Here is a 24851-nt window from a genome sequence, read left to right on the forward strand (position 1 = left end):
TTTTTATGCCATAAGGTAATCATAATTGTATACTTTGATTTTTAATTTTGTACCAACTGAAGGTTTGGTTAATTGAGTGAAAAAAACTTTTAAAACAAAATGGTGACTAAATAATCTAGTAATTATACAAAACTATTTATATCAAGTTTTAAAAATTCAAGTACATGTATTCTTAGCTCAATTTAAACTGTGGTGCTTACATTTATTCAAACTGTCTAGTTTAGTTTATGATGATACGTTTTTGTTATGATGATAAACCTTTAGTTGTTTTTATATTTAGTTTTAGCTTTTGTTTTATATAAACAAGTACAATTAATGTTTTAAGTGTTATTACTAAAAATTTTTTTTTTTAATTTTTAATTTGGTAAAGCTATTGGATCTATTTTATTTTATAAAAATCTTGTAAATTACTGTATGATCTACATAGTGTTATTAAAAATTATAGTACACAATTTAAGTTTTTATAACCAGTTTTGTAAATTAAGAGTGGCTAACAGGTATAATAAAGTGCATTTTTATTCTTACACCCAATATGTTTTGTTTATTTTTTTATTAATTCAATCACTTAAAAACCTTTTTTTTTGTCTTATGAGTTGTACACACGCAGGAAAACTCATGTTTGTTAAAAAATGATGAGAATATCATGCTAACTTAAGTTATTTTTGACACTTGTTGAGTCTCATGCTAGTCATTAGAACTTTTTCTTGAATTAAAATTATTTTATTGCCTTAATTTTATAAACTTGCTGTTTTAATGTATATATTGTCAGTTGGTAGTAGTTTTATCTTTGACTTATATAAATTATATGTAAATGCTCATATAAGTTGAGGGTATCCTTGTTATCAAAGGTTGATAACCATGTATCTTGTTTGGAGTAAATACTTGAGAAATTTTTAGATTTTTTAAGCTCTTTAAGTTTTAGTTAATAGTTTAGGTAAGTATCTAATGTCAATGACTTAACTATTTGGTTTAATGTACTAATAATTTTTTAGTTACTGACTAAATATTATATTTTTAAAACTCACCAGACTAAGAAGATAAACTACCTTTAGATGTTTAACAACCCAAAAATAAAGATATCTGAAATCTTGGAAATCAGTTGATAACTTAAAAGGTTTTTTTTTATATGTAACTATTTATAGTAATTTAAAATACAAATTTGAGTATTTATACTTTGAAATCAACTACACAATTTTTTTTTTCTGGAAAAACTTAGCTTTTTTTACTAAATATTTTAAAGCAAAGGTTTTTAAAGCAGATTTAAGATTTTCATTTCTGTTTTTTATAAAAAATGTTTTTTTAGTTACTTCTTAAAGTATAATTTGTAATTTGAGTTTAATATTGCACAAATAATTATTTATCATGTAAAGTCTAAAATCCTATTTCACTTATTATTTGATAATTGATATTTTTAACAATCTTGTAAGTATTGTTGTTCAACAGTTAGCAATGCAATTTTCAATAAACTTAGACTATAATTTTTAATGGTTATAATCAGATTTTGCAAATATTTAAATAACATTTTTGAGTTCAAAACAAAATATGCTTTTCACTTATTAAGTAAATTAAATGGTTTAATGGGGTCATTGGGGTGAAGGGAGGCAAATAACTTGTTATAACTTGTTAAAAAGATTTAGTTTTATTTTTACTCAATTAACTACGATATCGGTTGTTTTTTTATTAAGTATAAGATAAACAAATAGCTTTACTTAAAACTTTGGTCATAATATGCTTTGTACTGTAGTATTATAAATTTCTTACTTTTATTTTAAACTTTGGTTTTTAAAGCAAAAAATTATAAATGAAATTTAATGTTGTGAAATCAATTATTTATATGCAATGTCTAAATACCTTTTTATTTTATTACTTTAAAACTCATTAATATTTTTCAATTATTGTTTCCATAATTTATTAAATACTATTTTTAAACACTATTTAATAAATTAGTAACAAATTCTTTTTATGTTATTACTATACTTAGACTTGAAATTTTTGATGTTTTTTTTTTGATTTTGCAAAACTTGGTTTTGTAATTTTATTAATTAGATCATTTGGTTAATTGAGTCCATAGGGAGGGGGGAAATCTGTTTATAACATTTAGTTTTAATTTTTCCTTATTAATTTGACAAAATCTTTTTAATAAAAAAAAAGGAACTTAATTTTTTATATAGTTCATAAAATATTATAATTTGAATTTTAATAAATCTTTTTATGACAAGTGTTTTTTAATAATATCAAGATCTCTTTCTGAAAGTTTGAAGTAAATTGTTTTAAAGTTGAAAGAGATGGTAGACTTTTAGTTTTTTCTATAAATGTCAAGAAAATTGACTTAGACAGATTTTCATACTTTACAGTTGACTGGTTTTAATAAAAAAGTTTATATAACAAAAAATAATTAATTTTTTCTAAAGAAAGTATGTTCTAGCAAACTCTTTTTAAATATAGCCAATGTTTGTTTTTTTATAGTTTCGATCCCTTATGGCATTAACAAGTTGTACACACCTTGTATATAACATGTTACAAGCTTCTTAAGTAGTTTTATTCATAGAAGCCTTATACTTTTTACCATTTTTTAATGGCTAATTGTTATGTTTTTTGGTATAAACAATAAATTTATTATATGTTACAATGTTGTCATAATTATATACCTACATTTTTAAATTTTATTTTAACCAAAGGTGTTATTAATAGAGTGAAAATTATTTTATAACAAAAGTCGGGACTAAACAATCTTAAAATTATAAAAAAGTATTTAAAGCATGGCTAAACTTAAATATAAATCATGACTAAAGTTTTACTGTTTATTTATTAGTTCATTTTATTTGACAAATAGATTATGTTAATATTCTTCTTCAAAAAAATAACGATCGAACCTTTTCAGGTTAGATCTGGAATAAACACACTTAAAAAGAATCTGAAAGACTTCATTTACACGCCAAATTCAAGTAAGCTTAGTTTTTATGACAAAGCAAATATAACTAGTTTTTTAATTTAAGCTTTTTTTAAATAAATATGGTATAACATTAGTTTTTAATTATTTACTCAAAAATAAACATCTTCATTTACGTATAAACGCCAACAAATGTACTACTACTTTCTTATAACCAAAAATTACTAACATTAAGTTAAAGATTTAGTCTAATCAGTTTTTGGTTAAATTTAACAACAGTGAAATTAATAAATGTTATTTATTCTCTAATGATTTAAATAGTTTATATTTATCCATATAACTGAATTTTCAAAAATAAAATTTTTCAATTTTTTTATAGGTCCTTTTGTGGAAGAACCTAACTTTCATTTTGAAGTCAACGAGATGTATGAATATATCACATTTAGTTAAAAGGCACAGGTAAAACCACTCAAAATCCATGTTGTATAGTCAATTGTGTTTATTAACAACTAAACTAAATAGCTTAAATTTTGTTTTAAAGAGGACGTATTTAACAAGAATTAATAAATGTCTGATTTTGTTTTTACTTTACTATTGAAAAATTTCAGTCAAAACTCAAGTTACTAAAATATTTATGTTTCTTTTAAAATAATTATTTTTACTTCCAGTAAGTTGTCATACTTTCTGTAATTGCATTTCAATCAAAAGTATAAACTATTATAAATGCTTTATTTTAAACCCCAATTAAATTAATTAAAGAATGTTTCAAAACTTTCATATATTTTACTAAAATTTTTCGTTGTAAAAGTAGTTATATTTCTGGTTTTCTTATTTACCTTCACAACATACATATGTGTGTTATTAAAAAGTTGTTCTTAATATTGAGTGTTAGACGAAAATAAATTATTTTATGGACAGAGTATCTAACCTAATTTTAATATTCCAATAATTTCAAACATTTTATAATTATTTGTTTAATACAGGTCAAAAATATTTTACAAGTTTTGTGCAAGCGCTTATAATACTTATGCTCATTGAAAATGACAATCACAAATTTTAACAAAGTCATGCTTTTCTTAAAAAGACAAAATACTTCTCATATAAATCTTTGAAAAAATTGAGAAACTTCACTTAAGTTTTAAATATTTTTACTTGAGTTATTGTCTAGGCTTTCTACTGTTTTCAGTTATGCTGATCATGTTTTTATTCGAAATTCTTTAATATATATATTTACAAAGTTTTATATGTAAAATGCACAAATTTCATAAAACAAGAGTTTATTTTTTGCATTTTTGTAGTAACTAGTAATGTAGTAACATTTTTGTAGTGCAATGATGATTGAACTGTTAAATTTCACTAAAATATGTTTTTGTAAAATAGAAGTTATGACTTGAAGGTTTTTTTGTCTATTAAACTTTGAAAATTCTTATTTTTGTAGTTTTTATCATGTATTTTTAAAAATTTTGTGTTATATTTTGAAATTTCATATAAATCCTTTGTGTTCCTTAAAGAAAATTTTAACAAACTAGTTTTAGCTCAAATCCATTTTTTTGTGAATTTTTAATAGCTTTTTTGTTTTATATCTGAAATTTAAACTTAAACAAGAAATTAAACTATACATATTAAAAATGTTTTTGTAATATTGCTACAACTCCAAATTATAACAATAAAAACAGTTTAAGTTATAGTTTTGTAAAATGTTTTTATGTTGTGCACTTGTTCATTAAAAAACATATTTAATAAGCTCGTTATCTATACAACAGAAAAGTATTTAGAGTATTTAGCTGTTAATAATATAACTTACTGTTGTGTTGAAGGTTTATAAAATATTTTTATTTACAATATCTCCCAGTTTGCCTTTTTTTTACAAACTTTGAAGCTTTAATTGAATAAATAAATCTTAAAGCACATAAGTAATTAAAAATAATGTTTATTTAATGGCTTATTATACGTACAAAAAAAAACATTAAAAAAATTTTAAACTCAAAGCCTAATAAAGTAAGTTATAGATAATTATCTCTAAAATTAATTTTTTCTCTTCAAGTTAGTTTTACTCATTAAACACATTAAAGTTGTTTGAAATAAAGTAAAGTTCCTTTTAAATTTGAATCTTTGCTGTATATTATAGCCACTAATGTTCAAAGAAATAGTATATTAACTAATTTAAAACTTTTACTTGCGAATTCTTTTAATGTCATAAACTTTAGTAACATAAGTTTGTAATAAATTGTATAAGCAGAATAATTCTTTAAATTTATTGTTAAATAATGTTTGTTTACATAAGCATGGTAATTCAAATTATCATTAGTTAATATTTTAATAAAGATTTTACAGCAACAAAAATAATTAAGAAACTATGAAATTTCAAGAAAATGTAAAACAAGAGGTGAAAGTTAGCTATAACTTAAAAAATTTACAAACTGTTATGAAGAAATATGAGAATAGTTTAAGCGTATCATTTGTTTTAACCACTAATTTCTTTTTTTAGTTCTCTCTCTCTTCCGCTTTAAGCGTGTGTCATTTTGAAAAGTTTTAAAATAAAGAGAATAACTCGAGCGCGCTCACGCATACCACTTATTTTTCACTTTAGTTTCTTTTATTTCTCTAGGTTTCTCTCAATTTACTATAAAACTTTAAACACGTGTAAACAGATAAAACAGCTATAATTAGTGACTTTAAAATTTTACCATGCCTAGCTTATTTTGTAAATACTTGTTTTATTGTAAAATGATAAAAGATTGTATTAGTTTTATTTACTGAAACAAAACTTTCAATAAACAATAACAATAAAAAAGCAGCACAAACATCTAACAACTTTGACAATCTAGATTCTAAAATTATGCTAGACAGAACTAATGTAATTAAAAACTAATTAATAAACTTGAAAATTAAAATTTTTAGAAAGATTCGTTGTAAATATTTTTAGAAGTAATAATCAAATAAAAAATGTAAAATATCATAATATACATATTTTTAATATTATAAATAACATATTTTTTAAATCGTTACTAAACCGTTGTACAAAAGTTTAACTACAGTACTATGATTCTTTTTTTTAAAGATAGTTTTAAGAACAGTTTTTGTTTTAGTATATACAAAGAAATACAACAAAATTTAATTAAGTAAAAAAAAATATTTTTTTCTAATACGACTTTAAGTTCAATAGAAATTTGTTTTTAAATTAAAACAAAAAAAAAAACGTTTTGATTGAGACTTATTTTTGTTATAACTTATAAGTCAAGGCTCTATAAACCGAAATGTACGTTTTTGTTCCATAAACAATTTTATTTAATCAAGTTTATACTTGATAATTTTTTCTTTCAATGTTTTAATGATATAAACTTAACAGTGTTTTTTCTTTTAAATAACTTTTAAAACAAAATAATTCACAGAAAATGTGATCAGAAATAAAAACATGTGAACATTTATTTTAGTTCACCTTAAGTAGTTTATACATCTTGTACTTGTTTTAATATTGTTTTAGCCATTTTTGATTAACTCCTTAAAATAAAAAAAAAAACATACTTAAATTGTTAGTAGTTTCTATTAAGTTTTGTCTACGAAAAATATTGCTGTTAAACCTAGTTCGCTATATAAAAAAGTTGCATATCCACACTTTTACTTTTATCACAGTAGAGTAAAAAAAGTATAAAATATAAGTCATGTTACTTGTTCATAGTTTTAAAATCCATAGAATAATTGCCATAATCTAATCAGCTTGTAGTCAAATTATTACGCAATTATTATACTTTAACATGAAAGAACCAAACATCTTCTTAATATTTGGTATTCTGTATTTCAGAATTTTGGTATTTCTTGTTTAATAGTTCTAGATTTTTTTCTGTTATTTAAGAAATTTAATTTAAACAAATTATAAACTTTGCCCAAATAAGCGTATAAAATATGTTTTTTTAAGATATATATACATTAAAATTTATGTGTCCTTTTCAAAGTTGTATAGGTATAACGATACAATTATAAAACATTAGCTCTTTAATTACTATGGGTAGTTAAAAAAAAAGAGCAGTTTTCCTTTTAATTTTTAGTTATTTTTATTTTTTAAAATCAATTTGAGTCTTATTTATACTCTTTTATCACTTAATATAATAAAAAACTTGAATAGTTTATATTTTTTGATAAATTAAATATTTATCAAAATTTTTTGTTACAATTTTAAAACGTTGAATATAAATAAAGTCATGCTTGAATAAAGATTTCAAACTCAACTTAATAACAAATTCTACAGCACAAGATCAACTGGGGTTTCCCAAACTTTTTTTGAAAAAGCCCCCTCAAAGAAATTTAAAAAGCTAAGGCCCCCTCTTACAAAATTACTTAAAAAACTATTATTACTAGCATTTAATTTTTTTCTACTTCCGCAACTCCAAAATATCTAGTGTAACTTTCAAATTATGACCTCATGACCCCCAATGGCTTCTTTAGTGCTCATGGCCTTCCAATGGGGCCACTTGGCCCACTTTAGGAAACCCTAGTATACCTAAGACTTCTGTTCAAAGAAAATGATAATATTAGTCAGTAGGAACAATAAAAAAAATACTGTTCAACATTGTTCTATTTAAAGTTTACAATAACTTTAATTATCTTTTATACAACAATAAACTATATATAATTAATGAGTCTTATTGAGAAAATTGCATGCTGTAGTAGTTGAGGAGCTACAATGCAGTAGTTGCTTAGTATTTTTAGATAAAAATCCACATGTTAACAAAAATGTGATAAAATTAATGCCCAGAACTATAGTAGTTAGAAAACATTCCAAAATGAGCCAAGAAAATATTTTTGTTTACCAAGGTACACAACACTATAACTCAATTAAAATATTTTTGAACATTTAGAATGACCACCAAAGTTTTTATTTAAAATTGCAAAGTATCAATTCTGACATGATTTTCAAACCTATTTTTAGCCATTAAAAATCAAATTAAGTGATCAATTACATTAAAAAAAGAAAATAAAAGTTTTAAGGAATTTTTTTATACAAAACAATATAACTAGATTAAATGTAATGTGTAGACTCCATGGGCTGCAGTTTGTTATCAACAGTCTTAGGTAATTACCTAGGATGATGTCTCACCAATATCAAACTGAGAATACATTTTCTTCAATGTCTTTTAAACCATATTATTATGCTAAAATTTATATTTCATTAATATATGATCAATGTTTAACTTATTTATCATAAACTAATAAAACTTAATATTTAATCGCTTTTGTTTGACATTATAAAGCAATTATACCAATACAATAATCTATATTGATCACAATGTTCAAAGTGGAGTGTGATCCATATAGCCACACGACCAGCATTTTATAAATAAAGTCCATTAAATTTATAAGTTTATTATAAATTAAGGGCATAGGGGGGGTAAACACCCTTTTTTGGTTTTTGATATTATTTTATTTAGTTTTTACTAAGCTACAAGATGCTTTTTACAGATTTAAAAAATTCAAAATATTTTTTGAGATATAGCAGGTCAAAGTTGGAGGCAACAATAGGATCCTTATGGGAGGCGCAAACTAAAACAACAAACAACTAGAAATCACTAAAAATCTATCTTCTTCTACGTTTTTTGAGATAACTACCTCAAACTTTCAGGAAATGTTCCTATTTTTTTTTAAAATTTCTGTTGGAAGGAATTTTGAAAAAAAATAAAGATTTTATATAAAAAATAAACAAAAAAAACAGTTTTTTACTAGTAAAATAGTCTATTTTTGCCGTTTTGGTTTGCACCTCCCATAAGGAACCTATTGTTGGCTCCGACTTTGACCGGCTATATCTCAAAAATTATTTTGAATTTTTAAATCTGTAATAAGCATCTTGTAGCTTAGTAAAAACTAAATAAAATAAGATCAAAAACCAAAAAAGGGTGTTTACCCCCCCCGCCTATGCCCTTAATATAGTTCTTACTATGTATTTATATAGTTTGTTTAAAACAAAGTATCTTTTTAGATTAAACATTAAAGCCTAAAAACATTGATTTTTTAGCCTATTATTATGATAAAAAAGACATCCAATAAATTATATGTTAGTATGATATTACTATTATTAGTGCCATATCATCCTAGGTAATTACTCAGTTTTAAAAATTAAATTTCAATAGCATAAAACTTAAAAGAAAAAAAACAATATAAAAACTCAAAAATTTAAAAACATTGTAAGTATACTTTTTATAAGCCTATATTTGCCATAAATATATTTTTTAGTTAATTCAGCAAATAAGACTGACACCTTACCCATGAAGAATTTATTTGTGTGACCAATTTTGTGTTTGACAACACTTTAGCCAAATTATACAAATATTTTGAAATTTTCAGTTTTCTTGTCATTTATCTTAGTTCTTAGGTGTCTGTTCATTAACTTCGAGTTTTTTTTTTGATGTTTAAAAAAAGTCAAGCTAGTTTTAAGTATTTTCCAAAAAACTTAGACTGAAAACTTGAATCATATTGAATTCATTTAGTTTTAAAGGTAATATGAGAAAATATGTTTCAAGTTATATTTTTACATTGACTAATATAACACCAGTTGTCATTATCCATTTATTTAAAATCTTAATTAGTTTTTGAAATATAAAATTAAAACTATATAGAGTTCAATACGCAAAAACTAAAAGGACAAAAGGTACTAGTTTATGTCCTCTTTTAAAGTTTCTCTACAATTTAGATTAAAAAAAAGATTTATACTTTATCAAGGTCATAAATATATATATTTTTAAATTTTTTTGGTTATAAATTGTTTGATTATTTTTAAGTTTTTTAATACAGATTTTTATAAATATTGCAAGGAACTTTCATGAAAAACTTAGGTATTTATCTCATAAAATGTAGGAAAAAATATATTTTTAGCAATTTCTAATTGTTATCTTTTTAGTTTTTCCTCCCATAAGGACTTTTTGTACACAATAATTTTAACTAGATTTATCTCAAAAATATTTTAAGTCTAAAAAATAAAGTAAATATCTTTAAAATAAGATTAAGTTGTGAAAAAAAAAGCTTAAAATCCTTCCTATGGCCTTGTTTATTTTGAAGACATTTCAGGAAAATCTTTGTTAAATAAACTGAGATAAAAACATCATTTAATAATTCTGTTTTTTTGGCTTTTTGGTTTATTTCATTTCCAAAAGTTTATACTTCATTTTCATACGCATTTTTTTAGTTTCAGTTGGACACTGTATATAGTAAAAGTTTCTGAAAGGAGTCTAACTCAAACGTTTTTTTTAAGCTTTTAAGATAAGCTCAAGTAATTTAATTTTAAGATTTTGGTAATTACTTCAAACAACCATAAACAAAGTAAAAACAATTAAGTTATTTTAATTAAATTAAAACAGGGAGCTTTACAAAATAAAACTATGCAAAAAAAAACCTGTTAATTTCTAATATCTTATTTAAATGTGATAGATATAAAGTTTGTTGACAGTTTTTGCAATTAAATTTATTTTTCCAATGTTTGATAGTGCACAGTGGACTGAATAGGGGAAAAAATTAGTGTCATTACAATTAAGGGAATAATAATAACTAACTTTAAAACAGTTGCAGAAGATATTTATTGTATCATAGTCACTTGTAGCAGGCATAAAAAAGATTAAGTTCTTGTAAATAGCCCAGTTAGAATTCTGTTTTATTTTGTCAAAAAAATGCAAGAAATTTTATCTAAAACTCTATTAAATGCTTCTTATACTATTTTCTGTGAATTAATGATCTAAAAGTTAATAGCAGCTGTAAGTCACAGTGGGATTGCTAGAGGCATTTGACTTTTTGGTAATTAGAAAATGAAACCAAGTATAATACATAGTTGTTTAGAAATGGATATTTTTTCTTCTTCAAAAGTATTTTAGAAACTATGTAACTTGTTTGTTAAAATCAACTAGTTTTTGTCTTTATTCTCTCCAAAAACTACTTCAAGTATCCAATATTTTTCAAAATACAGCTTGCAAAAAACTACAAAATGTACAGAAAACTTCTTTTTAGTATTGTTTTCACCATTTTATTTTAAATATGGTATATCACTAAGAAAAAAAAGCTGTTTAAAAACTCTATAAGTTTATTATTCTTTATTAAAAGAATTCAATACTTTTTTTTTCAAATAAAAATGAAATAAAGCTGTAAATTATTGCTTTTAATAACCTTAAAAATTAGTTTTTAGTATAAGAATTAAAATTTAGATTTTTTCTTTTAGTTTTTTTATAAAATGTGGTTATACTGAGAAAAAAGAAAAGTTGTCTCTCTATAGGTTTATGAGTTAAACAACCCTCACTTAGAGTTCCTCTTAAAAGTATTCTCTAAAATTGCCTTGAAAAATACATTTAGTTTATAAAATAAAAGTATTTTGAAAACTAAAAAAAATTTTAAGTGTTTTTAAATGTAACTACTTCATATCAGACCTGAAAAAGTGAAAATAACCTGAATATTAGATTGCTTATTTTTAGAGCTACTTTTAATTTTAAAAGTTAAAAAAGAATTATGTTTTGGAAGTATCATAAAAACAACCTGTGCAAAAATTTAGATGGTTTGTAGAAATTTTCATCTTGAACCAACATATTTTATAAAAACTACCCCAATGCAAAATGTATGAAATCTAAAAAATGCAACATTGGAGTTTAAAGCTGAACTTTTTAATGTTATTACAAAGACACATTGTGCCTAATTTAAGAAATTTTAAAGAAAGTTTTATTGAGGTAATTCTTGATTTTATGTAATTTTTATCCAACTTTGTAAATTTTGTTGAAATTCTTTTTCTTTTTTTTTTTTCAAATAACAGAAAAGCAACTATAAAACTTTCTTTAAATTGTTTTAAGCTATGCATTATAAATTCTTGTGATAGTTGGCCACATGTAAAAACAAATCCAGCTTAAAACTCTAAGATTGCACTTTTTGGATCCCAAATAGTTTGCATTGGGATGACTTTTAGAAAATTGATTGGTGCCAAGGTGAAAGTTTTTTCAAATCATATAAAAATTTGCACAGAGTGTTATAGTGATATTTCCAAAACATAAAAAAATCCAGCCAAAACACAAAAGTAGCTGTAAAAGTAAGCACCCTAATATATAAAATAATGTGATTATATACTCAGAATCACTTTCCACATAACCCATTTAAATGACTTTTAAAAAATAACTTATTGAGAAAGTTCGAGTTTAAAATTAACAGAACATATGTTTAATAAAAACAATAAACTTATTTTTAATCATCATCTGTAGGTTCGAAATGAATTGCACTTTGCTAAAAAATAATACAAAAGTTATACAAAAAAACACTGTATTGAAGTAATTGTGGATATTCTATTGTTTTTACTTTGATAATGCTTTCACAAAAAGTATGTTAAATGCTTACAAAATGTGTATTTTTGTTTAACAAACTTAATCTTGTTTTCAAACATATCTCCTTATCTTACCTACAAGTTAAATAATTTACTTTTATCCTTTACCAACCTCTTTATGTTTGAAATAGACATTATTTTCCTAGTGGTGTATCTTGTTGATAAGCATACAAAATGTAAAACTTTAAACTGTACATACACTTTTATATTTTATGCCATATATATATAAGTTAACTTATAATTAAAAAATGTATAATTTAATATGCTTTTATAGAAAGTCACTTCAGTTTTTTTTCAAATCAAGTTTTTTTGACACTATTTTATTTTTATCAGTATTATTATTAAGTTTTAGTAAAGAGTAATATTTTTAATCAGTCTTAAGTTTACAAAATTCTGTAGTATGAATATTTATAAATATCAATTAGGATTTTCAGTAATATCTAATCTAATGAAAAATGTTTCAAAAAAGGGTTTAGTTTCATTGACGCCTGCGTTTCACAATGAAAAATAATTAAAATAGCTGTTTGTAATACAGTTTGTAATAGTTGAAATACAGTTTAAAGACAAAACTCTATTTCAACATGTTCTATAATCTTTTAGCAGCTATAAATAACACAACATGAACCACCACACCATCACCAACCCTCAAAACAACCAACAGTCCTTCATACAGCAGCCCGGCCAGCAGGTGAGACCGCAGCTGCACATGCAAACGCACGGAGGCATGCAGCAGATGCCACCCCAGCAGATGCAGCAGCAGATGTCCTCACAAGCTCAACAGATGCCACTGAGGCAACCCATGTCGTTGAGACCCAACTTTGACCAGACAACAATGCAGGCGGGTCCTTCTCAGGTTTGTATAAGCATTGCATAAGTTTGATTGTAGGTTTGTTTTGTTTGTTGAATTTATCATATTTCAGCTTGATCATTCTTGTTACATATTAATAAGCTTTAATACACAAGAAGATATTTATTTAAGGCTCAGAGTGAAGAAAAACTCTTTTATATAAATAATTTATCGGCAGTGAAAAATCTCAATCAAAAACAAGCGTAAATATTGATACACATATCTAAAATAAAAATTTATAATAATAAACAAGCTACATTATTATAACTATAAACATAATTATTCTACACAGAGGCTCCCTGTTCAGCAGCAGCCACAGATCAGGAAAACAGCCCCTCAGCAGCAGCAGGGTGGCGATCAGCCGAAGACGTTCCAGGATCCGGTGAACGCGCTGAAGCAGCTCCTGCCCGAGATGAGGCAGTCCCTGGTGACACTGATGCAGGCGGCCAGCCAGAACTTCAGCAAGAACCTGGTTGCCGATGACTCGAAGACAAACTTCAATTCTACCACGTTGCCCAGGTGAGATAGTGATATGGTAGATAACTTGACTTGGGAGAAAGGCTTGGGTTTTTTATGTTCAGTAACAGCCAGAATGGGCAACATAATCTCTGTATGAAATCTTATAGAAAAAAAATCTTGATTTAATTTTTTACAACTAAAGTTTGTATTAAATTAAGGCAGTTTATTTTTTAACTTATAGAACATTATAATTTACTCATGAACTAATTTTTTGTTGTTGTTTTATATTACTATTTTGTTTGATTTTAAGAGTACTAATAATAGTTTGTACCTCGTTGTCAAGGTAAAAAATATTATTCAAATAGTAATAAATCTTGAGAGAGACTAACTTTTTTATTGTAATAGTTAGCAAAAGCCAGGGTGTACAACGTATCCTGTGTGTTAAATATTTAAAGAAAAACTTAAAGCATACTTGTTTTTTTTTTTGAAAAAATTGATTTTTAGCTTATAAAATACATTAGTTTACTCTTTGATAACAATCTTCTTTTTTATTCAAATGGTTTGAAACATATAGACAATAAAACTAATACTGAGCTCTAAACATGAGTTAAGTACTTACAAAATGCCTTTACGTTTGTGCATTAAATAATCTTTTATACATAACCTTAGTATAAATATTATTTTGTGTAACATTGGCAACTGTAGTTTATAAAGAAAGTATTAGGTGAATAAGGTAAACTCTCATTCAGAAAACTCAGAATAATAATTTTCTTGTCTTTTTTTTTGTTTTTCTGACTATTAGGCAACGATATGTATAGTTTAAGTATAATTTTTTTTTATCGAACTTTATATATTGCATAATATTTCATTAAAAAAACTTTTACTAACTATTATCACTAATGTAGTATAAGTATCAGTTCTTACAAAGTTTACAATCCATTTTTTTCTTGTTTAAAAATTTAAAAATATTCTATTTAATATGAAATTTTTCAATAAAAAATGTTTCTATAGTTGTTAATTTACCAAAAAGTGACTACCGTTGCCACATGGCTAGCTGTTAAGTTTTTAGTTTTTTTAATGTGCCTATTATTAACTAACAAATCAGTATCTTCCAAAATGTTTAGATATTGCTACTATTGAAAATGCTTTTAGATATAAAATTGACATAAATTTTTTGTTTAAATTTTTTTTGCCTCTACTTATACCCAAAGTATTTGTTTGTCAGCAAAAAAATACTTCCTAATTGTTACTTTTAATTGTAAATATCTTTACATAAAGGTTGGACGAGCAATTTGGTATTAATTGTTGTTTACCTTTTTTTGTTGCATCTACTTATACCTAAAGCAATCGTTTATTGGTAATAAAATATTTCCTGATTATAACTTTTGTAAATATCTTTATCTAAAGGTTAGACGAGCACTTTGGAAATTTATTTAAGTATAAAATTGGTAGAATTTTTTTTTTGCTTCTACTTACGCACAAAATATTTGTATGTTGGAAATAAAGTACTTTTTAATTATATGAGTATTTTAATTGTAAATATCTTTATGAAAAGATTGGACGAACACCTTGAGAAGTTCTTCATGATCAACGACGAGGTGTCCCTGTACCTGAGGATGATCGTGCAGCAGAATATTCAGGTGGCCAACAACCACACCATCCCGCCAAACTACCAGCTGGTTTGTTTGTTATTTTTGTATTGTAAATTTAATATATTTTAGACTTAATTTAATAAATTTAGGTCTTATTCATCTTTTAGTTACTAAAATGTAAGTTTCAACCACACCATCCCGCCAAACTACCAGCTGGTATTTTTATATTGTAAATTTAAACTACTGTGTCATAATGTCTTATAAATGTTTATGTTGTAAATTTTTTAGTAACCAAAATACAAGTTACAACCACACTATCATATGGCACACCATTTGTATTTTCAATTATACTTTGAAATGATGTTTTAACTGCGATTTGAGTTTTTTGTTTTGTTATAAGTACAAGCTTGTATAGACGTTTAAAAAAAAAGTTTACTTTACAAGTAAGCAACATAGGTTTTAGACAATTAAGTGTAAGATATTAAAGACAAATAAAGTGTTTAGAACAACACAACAAAATTAAACATACAACCTTTTTGACTAAAGTTAACAAATGTGTTCAATTTTCAAGTACGAAACGTTTTTGGCTTTTGAATTCGGCTTTTAAAGCTCTCTGCTTGGTTTTCATAAAACGTTCTCCTAATTTCAAATTGAAATGCGCAGGTGAACCTGAAAAAAACATATGTACATAACTGACAAAAATATTATTAATTTTTTAGGTAACTAAGGGTTCAGGCAACAATGAAAATTTAAAAATTGGCTCATATATGCTTTAAATTTTGTTAATATTTTTAATCTAACCAAAAAGTATAACCTTTTTGATACACACTCAGCTTTCAAAACTGGCTCGAGTTTTCCAGTATTTTAAGAACACCTAAAAATTTCAACAGGTGAACCTGAAGGAGCACCCGAACAGGACGGACACCTACTCGACGGTGAACTCGTACATCGAGCAGCAGAAGTCGTACATGGCCAAGCTGCACGCCGTCATGGCCTCATTCAGCAGGCAGCTGGAAGTCAAGAGGGGGGCGGAGCAGATGGAAACAGATTAGTGAATGAAAACAGTGTTTTTCTGATTGACTGCAGCTAATGAGTGTTTGTTGGGTGAAAGTGTTGAACTCGAGCTAATGATCGAATGGTTGTTGTTGTTTTTTTTTTAGTTAAATGAGTACTTTTTTTTTTGATTTTAGTAAAACATTTTTCTTAAGATATATAAAGTTTATCTTGAAATACAACTAAATTTATACGTGAAGTACTTAAACAATTTATATTTTTTTAGTAGTTTTTTTTTTCTTACTTGAGAAAGGTATTTATATAATATGGTAATCGTAAATTATTTTAATAGTTTCACATTAAATAACGATTTTTTTAACCATATAAGTTCACTATTTTATAAAACTTTTACTAGATATCTTTTTTTATATCAAATAGGTTTGTTATTTAGTTTTGATTATCAAATCCTTAATTTTACTTCTATTTTGTAAAAGTTATCTACTTATGTAGGTCAAGATTAACTCTTAAGTAATTGTGTATATTTTTAGTAAATATTTAAAAAAATATGTTTTACAAGCACCATTTTAAATATTTTGAAAAAAAAAAACAGTAGATATACTAGTATATTTAAATTAAATTTTAGATCATACTGTACAAAATATATTTCTTTTAACTTGCAGTTGTTTTTTAAATTCTTTTTTGTCTTTTGATTAGTAAATGAATTGTTTGTTAGAAATTTAAATGCTTACCTTTTAACTTAACTACTTTAAATTTGTGTGAACACTTGTAAAACAAATATAAGTTATAAAGCAAAAACGTTCTAACTTTCCAGAAAAAGAAAATTGTAGTTAATGTTTTAAGTTCTTTTATAATTTTTCTGAGGCTATAATTTTTGATAAAGGTATATTTTGTTTTCAATTGGTAATTGTTTTTGCTCTGTCAAAATCATCAAAATGACAGTTGTAACTTGTTTAGTTTGCTTAATGGTGGATATATTTCTGTTTTTTTATATATGTAAAAAAAAAATTCTAATAATTTTACTTGCAAACAAAAACGTTTTGTCATGTTATATATATGTATATATATAGAATTAAGTTGTTTAACTTGATAAATCAAATCTTTCACACTGAGCCCACCTTAAGGGCTTTATTAATAAAAAGGTTTATTTAAAATTTTGTGCTTTATTTTGAACTTGTTTTGAAGGTGATGAGTGCATAAGCACGAAACTCGAGTCCTTTAAGTTTTACATCTTGAATTAAACCTTTATATATATATATATAATAACGTTATTATTCAAACTTGAACACCTTTTACTGAGCCCACTTAAAGGGCTTTTAAATAATTTATTAGAAAAATAAGATTTTAAAAATACTGGTACACATGTTTCATAAGACTAGACGCCTTAATCATCAGCCAGTTAAGTTTAAAATAAAAAACACTTTGCTAAACAGCCGTTATGTATGCGTTAAAAAAGAAAGGTTGTTTAAATAAGAGGAGTGAATTCATATCGTATTGTCGACATGAAAAAGCTCCTCTTAAAATACAGTAGACTACCGCTTAAGTACGCACTTTTTTTGGTACGTACCCTGCCTTAAGTACGCACTTATCCAGAAAGACAAAATCGAGAATCCATTCTCATTTAAGCATTGAAAATCCTAAGAAGTTCCCTCATATTATCACGGGAGACATATGTTGGCTTTGGTGGTGAAAATTTACCTTTATCCTAATACTTGTTCCATAGAGTCATTTTCTGACGCTTACCATACATTTTTCTAAATTTCTCTAAATTTTTCTAAAATTTCTAATTCTTTTTTATTCAAAAATCTTTAGAATATCTGCGAATGAAAGGCTAATTTTAGTGTGACATAATATAAAACTAGTTAACCACAAAAACTAGTTGCAAATTTTATAAAGTCAAAATAAAAATATAAACTGAAAATATGGCTTAATATTCTTTTTTATATCATTGACTGACATTGACTTTCTATATTAAATGTATGTAATAATTATGTAGAAACTTTATATAGGAAAAATAAATCATTTTAAAATCTATCAAAAAATTTTGCAGATTAGAACTATGTATTAAATGTTAATTAAAATAAAAAGACTTGTTTATTTGGCTTAATTATTTGGTGGCTAGTTGTAAGAAAGAAAACAAACAACTAAATTTCAAATCATACTATGTCGTAAAAAAGTACGCACTACCCGTGCTAAGTACGCACTTTTTGGTCGGGTTCAATTTGCGTACTTAAGCGGTAGTCTACTGTACAATAAATTTTGAAGTATTTTATTGTCACTTAACTGTTTTGTTAATTTTAGTTGTTTGAAAGTTAGATGGTAAATCGATTTTTGACTGAATTTTTGTAATGCACGTCATGTTGGTTTTTGTTTTTTTGTATAACTTTTGTATATATGCTTAGCAAAGTGCTTTTTATTTTAAATTTAACTGGCTGATGATTAAGGCGTCTAGTCTTATGAAACATGTGTACCAGTACTTTTAAAACATTATTTTTCTAATAAATTATATAAATAAATATATATTTATAATAATAATAAATTCCCGCTATCAGCCGAGATCGGCTATGCCTGTTGTACACAGAGAAGAAAAAATAAAAAATTACATGTTAAAAAAAAAAAAAAAACACACACAGTGATGCAATAAACAAAACACAAACACAAAAAAAAAAAAAAACAATTAAATTCATTCTGCGTCTTATTTCTTCATCTTCGTTTTACTAAAATATTCTTTTTCTCTTTCTTGCAGTCTTCCGTGTATAGTTGATCTCCATTTGGCACGGTCATTTGCAAGCAACTCCCAATCATCAGTTCCAATGTTCAAGCTTTTTAGGTCGCGCTTGCATACATCCTTAAAACGTAATTTTGGACGTCCTCGGTTTCGTTTGCCAACGACCAACTCGCCATACAATAGAAACTTAGGGATCCGCTCAGTATTCATTCTCAGGATATGACCGAGCCAGCGAAGCCTGCGCTGACTGAGGGTAAAGTACATAGTGGTAAGACCAGTACGTCTCAATACTTCCTCATTGGTGATCTTTTGCTGCCATGTAATTCCAAGGATGCGACGAAGGCATCGTAGGTGGAAGGTATTGATTTTCTTTTCCTGTACGCTAGGTAACGTCCATGTCTCGCTACCGTAAAGCAGAGTACTGCAGACACAGGAACGGTAAACGTTAGCCTTTGTTCGAATGCTTAGCTTTTGGTTATCCCAAACTCTTGCAGTCAAGCGAGCGAAAGTGCCTGATGCTTTGCCAATGCGACTATTTATTTCTTTGTCCAATGATGCGTTTGACGCAACATTTGAGCCAAGGTATACAAAGTTATCTACATTCTCGATATCCTTACAATTGATCTTGATTGATGGTAAAATATTTGTTCCTTGACTTAGAATTTTAGTCTTCTTAAGGCTTTTAGTAAGGCCGAAATCCGAGCATGCCGAAGAAAACTGATTCAGCAGTGTCTGCAGGTCTTGGGCAGAGTGAGCCACGAGTGCAGCATCGTCAGCAAATAAAAGATCACGTATAGTGACTTTCTTCAGATTTCGCTTAGCTCTTAGATTTAAAGGGTTGAAAAGGTGTCCGTCAGTTCTTATATGAAGCTTGATTCCAGTAGTTAATGAATTAAAAGCATGCTTTAATAGCATCGAAAAGAAGATTTCAAACAAAGTTGGAGCAAGTACGCAGCCTTGCTTTACCCCACTTTTAATTTCAAATGAATCAGATACATTACCATCATATTGAATGGTTGCCCTTGTGTTTGTATGAAAAGACTTCACAATATTGAATAATTTTGGAGGACATCCAATTTTCAGCAGTATAGCATATAGTCCTTCTCTACTTACCAAGTCAAAGGCTTTAGTGAGGTCAATGAAAGCGATGTACAAAGGCATGTTCTGCTCATTACATTTCTCTTGTAACTGACGTACAGAAAAAATCATGTCGGTGGTAGATCTTTTAGACCTAAATCCACATTGAGACTCAGGATATACTCTTTCAGCCAGCTTCTGAATACGAGGAAGAACCACTCTTGCAAAAACTTTACCAGCAATCGCAAGAAGAGAAATTTCCCTGTAACTATTGCAGTCCGATCTGGAACCCTTGTTTTTATATAAGACTATGATGGATTTATAATAATGTGATTAAATAAACTTAAAAACTTTCCACAGAGACAACTTGAAGGGCTTTTAAATAGTTTTTGTGAAAAGTAAATTAAAAAAAAACCAGAACATTTGTTTTATAAAGCTAAATGCTTTAATCTTCAACAAGTATGGTTTGTTATAAATAGCACTTTGATAAACAATGATACAAAAGTTATATGAAAAAACGAAAAAGACTATGACGTAATTATTAACATTTTTCAGTACAAATATTCAGTGCAAAAATTAATCTTCAATCCGAACAAACAACTAAAATTCATAAAACTACAACTAAGTGACTATGAAATACTTTGCTTTTTCATATGTTGACAAGACGGGACACGTTTCCACCCAGTCAAATTCGAGAACCGCTTACCAATCGAGGATTAGGGGTAGGTAACAGTGAGGGTAAAAAATGAATGCAAAAAATATATAAACTAATAAAGAAATAAAAAAAAAATTGATGGATTTTGAATGCGGATGGAATTTGATAGTATACCGACAATACGATATAGATTCACTTCTCTTATTTAAGCAACCTTATTTTTTCAACGCATACACAACAGCTGTTGATTCTTTTAAGCACAGCCTGCAAACAGGGTTATTACTATCTTCTATCGGCTGCGCTCTTTTTATCACCTCCCAGGTTATTCTATAATCAATGTTTTGCGCTTTATTATTGTTATTTTTATATAAACCACCTTTAAAAGATTTTTTATGGTTAGTTTATGGGAATCTTTAACTGAGTTGATCATAAGTCGATGTAGAACTTATTCTCAAGGTCAGAGTTAGCTGTTACCTTGTAAATAACTTTCTCCGACCGGGAGTTGCCTCATTTCAAATTTTGTATATGTTTATTTATTTAATTATATAAGTGCTGAAATTATGAGGCTCTCTGCAAAGAATCAGTATATTTCATGTGCTTCCAAATTGTTTATCATAATGCTGTAATAAACTGACTTAAGATTTGTTATGTCTAAAAGAAAGGTGAAACATATGTATCAGTAAAAACTTAGTAGCTGTTGGTGTTCTAAAATAAAAACTAGGCTAGTAAGATAATGTTTGAAGTTAAAAACAAAAATATTATGGTAGAGTTAACAAAAAGTAATTTACTTAAAAAAATGAAAGTATGTATTACAATTTTTGTTTAACTTCTTTTTCATTTAGCTTTACACGTAAATTGTTTCACAAAATCTGTTTTCCAGTATTAAGCTTTACTTGTGTTTTGCTTAACTAGTTTTTAGTACAAAAAAAAACTTGTGTTCTGCTAATTTTGGTTAAAAAATATTGATTTGACTAACTATAGCTTAATTTTTAAATATTAAAAATTTGGTTCATTTTTTATCTATTTTCGAGTTTTAGTTCAAATATTAATGACTTATTATTATTGTTTATTGAATGATAAAAATACGCTTAAAAATTTTGGTCCAAAGACCTGGTGTTCAAAAAACCTTTCGGTTATCGAGTCATGCACCCGAACAGTTTAACGTTAGCCGAGGACATATTATCTATTGCACAACTATGCTTTATGACTGTACTAAAAATTTGTTGCATATTTAACTTTAACAAGCCGCACTTCGTTCAAAGTAACAAAACTAAATAAGCTCAAGCTTTCAGCTACTGACAACCTTTGTAAACATTTAAACATATTCAAAGCAAATTTCAAATTTATACTAAGGCAATTGCTCTAAAGTTCCAAATTATGCAAAGAAAACCCGTATATTTACGATTTAAACAAAAACAACCTTTTTTACAGTTTGTTTTTCTCTACTGGTGTTAACCAGTGTTAAAGTTAGTTTAAAAGAAAAGAACTGCATGTAACGTAGATAAAAGTGCGGAAAAATTATTTGATTTTTATATTTAAAAACTGCAAATTAATACCTTTTTCAAATGTAGGTACTTACTTTTAATGTTATACTCACAATTACTTATAATTATAAGTAACCAAAAATTTATATACTGTTTTAAAAAACAGATTTTTGACAAACAAATTTTTTGCAAAGCAAATTGAACTTTTAATATTCTATTTGAGTAAAATGCTATGGAAACATTCTAAAAATAAAGCATTTTTTGGAAAATATGAATCATACAACAAATATCAATAAGTAAGCTAAATAACTTAATAAATTTGTTTTTATATTTCAAGGTTAAGTTTTTCTTTCCGTACTAAACTTTTCATATACAAAGAAATCATGGAAACTATTAGCTAGTAAAAGTCAATCACAAAAGTTACGAAAACAACTAAACTGTCAATTTATTTGAATAAAAAGCATAAAGTCACAAAACACTAATACGAAACCGAAAGAAGCAAAAATTGCGAAAACGCCAAAAAAGCGTTGCGGCCTAACTCTACCGCGCAGAAGGTGAGAGTCAAGCAGGAATAATTCGAGCCTCGGAGACCAAAACCTACTCGCCCAATCTAACGCGTTGGACGACGGCAGCGTGCTTTTGAAGTGAGCAAAACCCTGATCATTTCACGGATGAAATGCGTTTATCTCATTGGACGCAATAGACGATGACGTCACCATGACACGACAGATCCGAATCCGACCGTACCCGCGCTTTTATGGCGGGAAGCGTCTTCAATAATTTTTGTGCGCTTGCTTGTGTTTTAAGCGTCTTGTTGCCCGTGGACCTCGTGTTTCGAGCTTGCGCTTGAAAAGCTTTTGACGCTTCGCAAACAAACTGTGAGTTTCAAAAGATTTGGTTCTTTGACACTGCGTGGTATTTTCTTAGGTGGTGCAGAAAATTATAAAAAAATATTGCCGAGTCGCCCGTGCTCAAGTTGCCTCTGCTTGAGTTGCCTCTGTTAAAGTTGCATCTGCTCTGCTTAGCTTTGTTTTCATTTTTTATTTACAATAGCTTGTGAAATGATACTTAAGCCTGAACTGTTTTAGGTATTTTTCAACTTAGCTCACTTACTGCAAGATATTGGTTTTGAGGTAATTATTAGAGAAATTTTTCAGTTTTTAGTTAATTTGCGGCAGACAACGAAGAGTTTACGGCAGTGCAGTGAGCAAAACAGTTGTTGTCTAAATAAGAATTTTATAAAAGATTTTATTTTAAAAAATGAATAAAGCGGTATAGATACTTAATTTTTACATTCAAAATTTTAAGGTGGTGTAATTGCGGCAGTGCAACACCCTACGCGACGCCCCTGGTTTTAACATACCCTTAAATGCCATGTGTGTTTCAACCGTTTCTGAATTCTTTCAAAAACGTTATCTATTATTTTTTTGCTGTAACACGATTAGTAGGTAGCACTTTGGTATTTAAAACATTAAAAACACATCAATTTTAAATAAAATTTATTTAAAATAAACTAATTTTACATCAAAAAGTGGCTTTGAAACCTTTTTAAAACTCATTTTATAATAAAAAATAACGAGTGTTTTTGATACAACTTAATCTTAAAAAACTTTATATCCGTTTTTTATACTTTTATAGCACAGTTTGACAAATGAGCTTAATTAGATTTAAAGTGTATTTTAACCTCTCTTTGAAATCTTTGAAATGCTTCTGAAAATTTGTGCTAAACCAGCATATAAACCATGTTTTGCTACCAATAAAACAACGAAATTATTAAAGCTTAAATTTTTTTTAATGCAGGTTTGAATAACATGTCGTTTTTTTTTTTAATAATAGTATGTAACTTTAAATTAAACTTAAATACATTTTATGTCGTTTTCTGAAACTATTCTTTGTTAAAATATAAAGGTTCAAGTAACGTTTATTACTAACTGTTGTTTTTTATTATTTAATCATTTTTACGTCAATAAACTTTGAGGGCCAGAAAAACTTGATACTTTATTATATGTCTTCAAAAATGTAAATTAAGTTAAAAATATAATCACAGGAGTACTAGTAAAACATAAACAAAATGCAAACAAAGTTTTACGAAAAACATTTTATTTTAAATAATAGAACCGTAAGTAAATAATGATGAAAAAAAAAACTAAAGTGTTATTTAACGAAGTTGTAGTTAAGCAAATAAAATATACTTTTACATGTTTTGTTTTTATGGATCAATAGACATAGGTGTCTGAAATATTGAAAATTTTATTTGTGTAAACAAAAAAACGTATAACGAAACTACATGATTTCGAAGTGTCAGATGGAATAAGTTACTACCGGCAAAGAAGGTGATTAAAAGCAAAAGAAACTCAACAAATTTAATAAGATTAGTTTTTGATGAAAACCTCTTTTTTTGGATTAAAGACTTACTAGGACAAATATATAAAAATAAAACAACAATTTTAAACAGAGTTAAAAGGAAGGTATACAAAAAGACAAAGCTATGCTGTGCTGTCTTGGAAAACTGCGGTCAAATACTATGTAATTTATTTTACATTAGCTTTAATTTTAAACAAGTTCAAGTGCTAAAATTTTTGCTAGAGAGTGCAATAAGTCTTCTATTTAGATGGTTAAAAAAAGTTGGTGAAAATAAACTTTAGTTGTACTTAAACAGTCAATATCAATTAAAAGACATTCCGTTTAATGTTAAAAAAAATTACTTTTTTACTTTTTAATTTCTAAGATTTTTTGTTAACCTGGTTATGCGTAAGAGTACAAAAGTAAAACAA

General features: G+C 26.5%; 1 protein-coding gene and 1 long non-coding RNA gene across 2 annotated transcripts; both read left to right on the forward strand.

Annotated features, from left to right (window-relative positions):
* Positions 1 to 892: 892 nt before the first annotated feature.
* On the forward strand, positions 893 to 4208 carry LOC145846705 (uncharacterized). Its single transcript, XR_014370849.1, has 3 exons — positions 893 to 1114; positions 2882 to 2945; positions 3270 to 4208. It is a non-coding gene; the product is annotated as an uncharacterized LOC145846705 (long non-coding RNA).
* An 8620-nt stretch (positions 4209 to 12828) lies between these two features.
* LOC145846247 (mediator of RNA polymerase II transcription subunit 29-like) lies at positions 12829 to 16446 on the forward strand. Its single transcript, XM_082953129.1, has 4 exons — positions 12829 to 13077; positions 13364 to 13590; positions 15086 to 15209; positions 16013 to 16446. Exons 1-4 carry the CDS (start codon positions 12844 to 12846, stop codon positions 16172 to 16174), a joined length of 747 nt encoding a protein of 248 aa, XP_082809255.1. The 5' UTR covers positions 12829 to 12843; the 3' UTR covers positions 16175 to 16446.
* Positions 16447 to 24851: the final 8405 nt, after the last annotated feature.

Source organism: Thalia democratica, chromosome 1 (assembly GCF_965202585.1).
Source record: "Thalia democratica chromosome 1, ktThaDemo2.hap1.1, whole genome shotgun sequence".
Lineage (NCBI taxonomy): Eukaryota > Metazoa > Chordata > Thaliacea > Salpida > Salpidae > Thalia > Thalia democratica.

Coding starts and splice junctions, on each gene's coding strand:
- LOC145846247 (XM_082953129.1), top strand. CDS start 12,844: ATGAACCACCACACCATCACCAACCCTCAAAACAACCAACAGTCCTTC. Junction 13,591..15,085: donor AATTCTACCACGTTGCCCAG/GTGAGATAGTGA, acceptor CTTTATGAAAAG/ATTGGACGAACACCTTGAGA. Junction 15,210..16,012: donor TCCCGCCAAACTACCAGCTG/GTTTGTTTGTTA, acceptor AAATTTCAACAG/GTGAACCTGAAGGAGCACCC.